The sequence below is a fragment of the Myotis davidii genome, unplaced genomic scaffold (genome assembly GCF_000327345.1).
Source record: "Myotis davidii unplaced genomic scaffold, ASM32734v1 scaffold76, whole genome shotgun sequence".
Classification (NCBI taxonomy): Eukaryota; Metazoa; Chordata; class Mammalia; order Chiroptera; family Vespertilionidae; genus Myotis; species Myotis davidii.
The window spans coordinates 1,482,367-1,491,111 of record NW_006288892.1 but is presented as its reverse complement, the minus strand read 5'-3'; the positions used below and the strand labels follow the sequence as shown (position 1 = coordinate 1,491,111).

The 8,745-nt window shown below is 38.5% G+C and overlaps 1 protein-coding gene across 1 annotated transcript in view; it reads left to right on the top strand.

The window, feature by feature from the left end:
• The window catches only part of DSP (desmoplakin), a gene marked incomplete at its 5' end in the record, with an annotated part of 30,519 nt that overhangs the window by 17,669 nt on the left and 4,105 nt on the right, over nucleotides 1–8,745 (top strand). The window contains 8 exon segments of the mRNA XM_015562242.1: nucleotides 1–62; nucleotides 971–1,164; nucleotides 2,426–2,588; nucleotides 3,076–3,159; nucleotides 3,590–3,697; nucleotides 4,490–4,588; nucleotides 5,366–7,660; nucleotides 8,636–8,742. Of these exon segments, the coding sequence (XP_015417728.1) occupies nucleotides 1–62; nucleotides 971–1,164; nucleotides 2,426–2,588; nucleotides 3,076–3,159; nucleotides 3,590–3,697; nucleotides 4,490–4,588; nucleotides 5,366–7,660; nucleotides 8,636–8,742 (3,112 nt within the window).

Genomic DNA, 8,745 nt, shown 5'->3' with positions numbered 1-8,745 from the left:
ACGAAGAGGAAACTGTCTACCTGGATCTGGACAAAGTGGAAGCTTACCGCTGTGGACTGAAGGTAATGTGCAGGGACGCCACCGGGGCCCAGGTATGGGAAGTAATAAGGGACTCAGTTCCAGTGATAAAGCTTCACCAAGTTTTCATGGATTTGAGGACCAAATTTTGTTGGTCACACATGTTGATATTAATTGTTATCTCTAATACACTGCTTTTCAGAGTGCATTAGTAGGAACTATGTGAGAAAGTAATTTGTGGTGAGATTAGTCTGTGGAACGCCTAGCTAAACGTAGTTAAACTGGTTTCTGTACTCTGGGATTTCTCAGAGCCATTAATACATTAATACATGTTAGAATTATTCAGGCAAGGATGGAGTGTAATATTTAGCATTTCTCAAACTAATTTACACATTTAATCATTTTTTTTTTTTTAAGAAATATGCAGGGACAGCAAGTTTCTCTTATTCCATCTTTTGTTATCAAGTCTGCATGTGATTCCTGGCAATGTGACAGCAACTTTTTGTTTATTTTTTAATATATTTTATTGATTTTTTTTTTTTTTTACAGAGAGGACAGGCGAGGGATAGAGAGTTAGACACATCAATGGGAGAGAAACATTGATCAGCTGCCTCCTGCACACCCCCTACTGGCAATGTGCCTGCAACTAAGGCATATGCCCTTGACCGGAATCGAACCTGGGACCTCTCAGTCTGCAGGCTGACGCTCTATCCACTGAGCCAAACCAGTTAGGGCTACACATTTAATCATTTTTTAGTGGGGTAGCACAAGGAACTAAATCACTGGCACATTTATTGGGAAATGAAATCAGTAAATATATTTTCCTGAATTGACCATCACTTAAAAATATGAATATTTTATAGAGTTTTATAAAAAAAATTTTATTTGGTGATTTGCAGTGAGACATGAAGTAGATGAGATGAATTTATACTCTTTTTTTCTCTGATGACAGAAAATTAAAAATGACTTGAACTTGAAGAAGTCATTGTTGGCCACCATGAAGACAGAACTGCAGAAAGCCCAGCAGATCCACTCCCAGACTTCACAGCAGTATCCACTTTATGACCTGGATCTGGGCAAGTTCAGTGAAAAAGTCACACAGCTGACAGATCGCTGGCAAAGAATAGATAAACAGATAGACTACAGGTATGCCGGCCTCCTTCTGCACTTTCTTCCCAATCGTTTGTTCCTGAGATAATGGCACTTGAAATGATCACTATAAAAATAATGGTTTTGTTTTGTATGTAAGTGAGTCAATACAGGTGTTCTGTTTATGGACGGCCTGTAGATAGTTTTGTTGGAAATAGAAGGACAGTACATCCCAATAGCCAAGATTGAATCAGCCCAAGCCAGGCGCCATCCAGGTTCTTGGGGAAATAGTAGAAGACATTGATCAAGCTCTTTTGTGCCCCATAAACAAGCCCTTGTTATGATTATTGGAGGAAGCAGACATGTTCTCACTAAAAGTTTATGAAAATTAAATCTTAACCAAAGAAATGCTTTATTGCACACGAGGTTTTAAAAAAAACTCCTGAATCTTGCTTGTAATTCATTTTGTTAGCAGTGCTTTTTATTTATTTTTTTAATCATCACTGAGGATATGTTTTCATTGATGAGAGAGAGAGAGAAAGAGAGAGAGACATCAATGTGAGAGAGAAACATTGATTGGTTGCCTCCTGTACACACCTTGACCAGGGATCGAACTTGCAGCCTGGGTATGTGTCCTGACTGGGATTCGAATCTGCAACCTCTTGGTGTATGGGATGACGCTTCAACCAACTAAGTCACCTGGCCAGGGCTACCAGTGCTTTTAAAAAACATCTTTATTGTTAGGTAATTCACATGCCATATAGATCATTCATTTAATGTGTATAATTCAGTGGTTTTTAGTATATTCAGAATTGTGTAACCATCACTACAATCTAAGTTAGAATATTTTTGTCATCCTCACAAAGAAACCCTCTACCTACCAGCCATCACTACCACCCAACTTTCTGTCTATATAGGTTTGCCTGTTCTGGACATTTCATATCAATGGAATCAAACAACATGGTCATTTGCAGTTGGCTTTTTTCACTTAGAGTGTTTTCAAGGTTCACACATGGTGTAGCATATGTTAGTACTGCATTTCTTTTATGGCTGAATAATATTTTATGTATGGGTATATTACATTTTGTTTATCCTTTCATCCATTGATGGGTATTTTGGTTGTTTCCAGTTTTTTACTATTGTGAAAAATGCTGCTATGAACATTCATGTGTAAATTTTGTGTGGATGTATGTTTTCATTTCTCTTGGGTAAATACGAAGTGGAATGGCTCGGTCATATAGGAGCTCTTTATAAAATACTTTGAGGAACAACTGCAGTGCTTTAACAATTTCAATAATTTTATCTGTGCTTTCTCTAGATTATGGGACCTAGAGAAACAAATCAAGCAACTGAGGAATTATCGTGATAACTACCAGGCTTTCTGCAAGTGGCTCTATGATGCCAAACGCCGCCAGGATTCCTTAGAATCCATGAAGTTTGGAGATTCCAACACAGTCATGCGATTTTTAAATGAGCAGAAGGTAAAAGTCAACTTGTCATTCCATAGCCGTTTTGAAATTACTTGGGTGTAGGCTGTATTTTCCTCTGGTTTTCATAGCAGTGCCTGGGTTTGAAATGATGAATATTACTAGCCTATTTTGTGAATGCTTAAAAGGCTGCTCAGAGGAAAACAATTGAGATATTTACAAAGAAATGCAGTTATGACTATAGAGATAATGTAATATTATACTAAAGTATTTTTATAAATTGAGTTAAAAGGACCAGAAAAGAATTCTGACTGGAAAGTAACCTTTTGAGTAGATAAGAAGTTGAAGAGCTTTGTTCTATTTTCTGAATAGAACATATGCTCATCTCTTAAGGTTTAACTGTGAGAATAGAGGCCAGTACATGTAGTAATAAACCGAGAGAGAAAAAACAAGGAACAGAGGTTAAAAAGTGAAATAACATTTCTTTTTAAATGTATATACACTCTAACATTTGTAAATAATATTTTATTTTCTTATATAGAACTTGCATAATGAAATTTCTGGCAAACGAGACAAATCAGAAGAAGTACAAAAAATTGCTGAACTTTGTGCAAATTCAATTAAGGTATGCTGCTTTTACAAAGAATGTTGGTATTTCATCAAGAACATTACTAACTGCATTATTTTCTGATTCAGTTTCAAGATTATAAACTTCTTGAGGATAGCAATTATGGATTTTATATGTTCTTTCCTAAACAAACCATAAAAATTTGTTATCCATTAATATGAATTCATTACACATTAACAACACCTGTGGGGCTGGGCTGGTCCTCATTCTCTGGACTGATGGCATGTACAAAATTCTCCAGTTAGCATATAAAGATGTAATGCTTGGTTTAATAATGTAATATTAGCTGCGTGGGCACTAGCTACATATGATAGCCTTTGGAGTTGGTCATTAGTAATACAGTTTGATATTTTGAAATGTGGAGTGGTAGCTGTCAGTGACTATAAGTTCACGAAGTATGTATTTCTTAAACTCTATTATTCTGCAGGATTATGAACTCCAGCTGGCATCATACACCTCAGGACTGGAAACACTACTGAACATACCTATTAAGAGAACCATGGTTCAGTCTCCTTCTGGGGTGATTCTGCAAGAGGTATGTATGTCATTACATATCTCTTAGGGCCTGCCCTTCCTTCTGCCTCCTCCCTTTTCCCTGTCTTCCCTGCAGTTCTAAATTCATCTTTTGTTATAGGGTATCCACTCAAAAAGGTTGAATAGAAGGTTATGTTCCTTCTATTGTGAGTGATCAGTATGTGATGCATTTTAGGAAATGATCAGTAGAAGTCTGAATCTGTTGTCTATTTATTAGAATTTTTGCAGAAATTAGGCTTAAATTCTGAATTTAATGAGGGAGACTTTAAAAAGTGGAAAATATCTTGTGGATTTTTAAAAGACAACTTTTCCCTAAAAAATTGTCAGAGAACTTCACCTGTCAGATGGTTTAGGGCAAGGGTGGGAAATGTCTGGCCTAAGGGCCATATAAGGCCCTTGACACCATTTGGTCTGGCTCTGCCAAGGCATTAGGGGTGAGTTATTAAATGTTTGACCAAATATAGCAGGCTAATTTTTAAGTTGATAATTTTGTATGGCCCATGAATGATGTTATAACTATCCAAACGGTCCTTGGCAGAAAAAAGGTTCCTCATCCCTGGTTTAGGGAAAACACCCTGTAGAGCTAAGGATGATGGAATACAGTGTTTCTAGCCCTTTTTATGTTGATGTACTCCTAGAATTTGGCATTAGCATGCATGAGAGAAGGGAATTCACTCTTTGAATTAAAATTTTGCTATTTCATTGTTTTATAAAACAAAAACGGTCAACATGCATAGGGCTATTTTGGAATGTAATAATCTTTTTTTATCTTCTTTCACTCTGTTTCTCCAAGGCTGCAGATATGCATTCTCGGTACATAGAACTAATTACAAGATCTGGAGACTATTACAGATTCTTAAGTGAGATGCTGAAGAGTTTGGAAGACCTGAAGGTAATTTTTATTTATTTTATTTCCTTGAAGCATCAAAAAGTTAGAGTAGAACCTTATTAATACTGTCTCATTATAACATGGATTTGCGCATACTTACTGGTAAAACTGTTTTTCTACATAATTAGTATAATATAGTTTGCTCATGAGCCTGGGGTTAGTCCCATACTCTAGTACACTGCTCAAAATGCTTTAGGTAATATTTACAAAACTATAGCTATTTTACCTTTCCCCAAACCAATAATTTCATTTATAGTTTGGTCAAGGAATTTATTTCTTTGTGTTAAATCAAGACTAAGAACGTACTAGATGATAGCTGCATTTGAATATTTCATGTTGAGTGATTGTTTAATTTACTCCTCATTTCTAATACTTGGATTGAGTTTATATGGTAACTTACTGTATTCCTTGAAATAAAGCAAACATAATTTATGAAATCATAAGCTTTTGCTTTTGGAAGAAAGTACCTCATTTATAGATGAGGAAGCTGAAACTCAAAGGTATATCATTTGCTAAGATCATACAAGCAGTTGAAAAATTATGAGGAAAATACAGATTTCTTGAATTTTTGTCAAGTAGTTTTTGTCTTATATCCCTCTCTATGTGTGTGCTTGTATGTGTGGTATGTGTGTGCTTGTATGTGTATCAGTATGTGTGCATGTATGCAGGTGTGTAAAGAGAAATGAAAATGTACACTGGTCTGGGAGGGGGCAAGTACTGTTTCCTTCTTGTGATATGACGTGTTTTTGTTTCAACATGTTTCTGATTTTACTTTTGTAGCTGAAAAATACGAAGATTGAAGTTTTAGAAGAGGAGCTTAGACTGGCCCGAGATGCTAACTCTGAAAACTGCAATAAGAACAAATTCCTGGATCAGAACCTGCAGAAATATCAGACAGAGTGTTCCCAGTTCAAAGCAAAGCTTGTGAGCCTGGAGGAACTAAAGAGACAAGCTGAGCTGGATGGAAAGGCAGCTAAGCAAAATCTAGACAAGTGCTACGGCCAAATAAAAGAACTCAATGAGAAGATCACCAGACTGACTTATGAGATTGAAGATGAAAAGAGAAGAAGAAAGGCTGTGGAAGACAGATTTGACCAACAGAAGAGTGACTATGACCAACTGCAGAAAGCCAGGCAATGTGAAAAGGAGAGCCTTGGTTGGCAAAAAATAGAGTCTGAAAAAGCCATCAAAGACAAGGAGTTCGAGATAGAAAGGTTGAGGATTCTTCTGCAGGAGGAGAGTGCCCGGAAGAGAGAATATGAAAATGAGCTGGCAAAGGTAAGAAACCACTATAATGAGGAGATGAGTAATTTAAGGAACAAGTTTGAAACAGAGATTAACATTACGAAGACCACCATCCAGGAGATAAGCATGCAAAAGGAGGATGATTCCAAAAACCTTAGAAACCAGCTTGACAGACTCACAAGGGAAAATCGAGATCTGAAGGATGAGATCGTCAGGCTGAATGACAGCATCCTGCAGACCACTGAGCAGCGAAGGCGGGCTGAGGAAGATGCCCTTCAGCAAAAAGCCTGTGGCTCCGAGATGATGCAAAAGAAGCAGCAGCTGGAGATAGAGCTTAAGCAGGTCATCCAGCAGCGCTCAGAGGACAATGCAAGACACAAGCAGTCCCTGGAGGAGGCTGCAAAAACCATTCAGGACAAAAACAAGGAGATTGAAAGACTCAAAGTTGATTTTCAGGATGAGGCGAAGCGCCGCTGGGAATATGAAAATGAACTGGCTAAGGTAAGAAACAGTTACGACGAGGAAATCATTAGCTTGAAAAACCAGTTTGAGACCGAGATCAACATCACCAAGACGACCATCCACCAGCTCACCATGAAGAGGGAAGAGGACACCAGTGGCTACCGAGCCCAGATAGATAACCTCACCAGAGAAAACAGGAGCCTCTCTGAAGAAGTAAAGAGGCTGAAGAACACTTTAACCCAGACCACAGAGAATCTCAGGAGGGTTGAAGAAAACGTCCAGCAGCAAAAGGCCACAGGTTCGGAGGTGTCTCAGAGAAAGCAGCAGCTGGAGATTGAGCTGAGACAGGTCACTCAGATGCGAACAGAAGAGAGCCTGAGATACAAGCAGTCTCTTGATGATGCTGCCAAGACCATCCAGGACAAAAACAAAGAGATAGAGAGATTAAAACAACTTATCGAAACAGAGACCAATGAACGACAATTCCTGAAAGATGAAAATGCTAAACTACAAAGGACCCAGTTTGACCTGCAGAAAGCAAATGACAGTGCAACAGAGACGATAAGCAAATTGAAGGTTCACGAGAAAGAACTAACACGCCTGAGAATCGACTATGAAAGGATTTCCCAGGAGAGGACTGTGAAGGACCAGGACATCACAAGATTCCAGAATTCTCTGAAAGACTTGCAGTTGCAGAAACAGAAAGTGGAGGAGGAGCTGATGCGGCTGAAGAGGACGGCCTCAGAAGACTCCTGCAAGAGGAAGCAGCTAGAGGAGGAACTAGACGGCATGAGGAGGTCTTTGAAGGAGCAAGCGATAAAAATCACCAGCCTGACCCAGCAGCTGGAGCAGGTGTCCATCATTAAGAAAAGGAGCGAGGATGACCTCCGGCAGCAGAGGGATGTGCTGGACGGCCACGTGAGGGACAAGCAGAGGACCCAGGAAGAGCTGAGGAGGCTGGCCTCGGAGGTAGAGGCCCTGAGGCGCCAGTTGCTCCAGGAACAAGAAAATGTCAAACAGGCTCACGTGAGGAACGAGCATTTCCAGAAGGCGATAGAAGATAAAAGCAGAAGCTTAAATGAAAGCAAAATAGAAATCGAGAGGCTGCAGTCTCTCACAGAGAACTTGACCAAGGAACACTTGATGTTGGAGGAAGAACTACGGAACCTGAAGCTGGAATACGATGAGCTCAGGAGGGGCCGAAGTGAAGCCGATAGTGATAAAAACGCAACCATCTCTGAACTAAGAAGCCAACTGCAGATCAGCAACAACCGAACCCTGGAACTGCAGGGGCTGATTAATGATTTACAGAGAGAGAGGGAAAATTTGAGACAGGAAATTGAGAAATTCCAAAAGCAGGCTTTAGAGGTATTCACAGCTCCACTGTCTCTCAAATAATTCACTTCATTGTCATCTTACCTGAACTGTGCTCTTGTTACTGAGATGGATGCTTGTAGAAAGTCTACTTTTCTTTTTATTACTGTACTATCTGTCATCATCCAGGCAGCTGCTTTAAAGTAGCTTCAGTGCTTTTTGCACTTCCACTCTGTCACTGTGTCAATGCCAGTTTGTGTGTAACCTGTGTTTGGCTCTGCTTTTAGAACTTTAGCATAGGTGTAACATCTGAGATCAATTCCTCTGAGTGTCTCACTCTATTTTATAGAAGATAGCTCTTACTTAGTGAGCTATGACCTATATTTTTAATTTAAAATTTCCTAAATAAAAGCCATGTCATAGGCATTTTCTATGCAATTTTAAAATCACCTTTTCTCTCTTGCTTGCATGCTTTTTCTGCATGCATTATTCTACTCTCTAGATCATGGCCTCACTTGTTTGGCTTTTATTTTTTTAACCCCTAAATTTAAAAACAACTTCTTTAGCTTCTAATACATTTGACTTCTATAGACAATATTTGTGTGGGGCTGGGTGTGGGTTATGTGTATATTTGCAAAGATTTTTATTGCTTTTTAAAACATGTTAGTATAACTAATAGGTGAGGTGTAGGTATAGCAGGTGTAATTAATTACCTGGAACACAACTGCTATATTTTCTTGAAACTTAATTGCTGTTAAGAACAAGACAGGTCTACAACTTCTAGTTCCTTTTATGGGGGAAAAAAAGTAAGTATGAAGCCATTTCGCAAAGTGGCAACATAAATCTACAGAATTTTTTCATGAATTTATGAGATAACAAAATAACAGCATACCCAGGGAAACAAAGAAAAGAAAATAAGCACTTTTATTTTTTATTTTTTTAGATAATGTAGGAAAAGAGGTTAAATTATGGTAGTCATATGATATGATTCAAACATGTTTTTCCCATTTCTTTCTTTTTAAATTACAGGCATCTAATAGGATTCATGAGTCAAAGAGTCAGTGCACGCAGGTGGTGCAGGAAAGAGAGAGCCTGCTGGTGAAAATCAAGGTTCTGGAGCAAGACAAGATCAGGCTGCA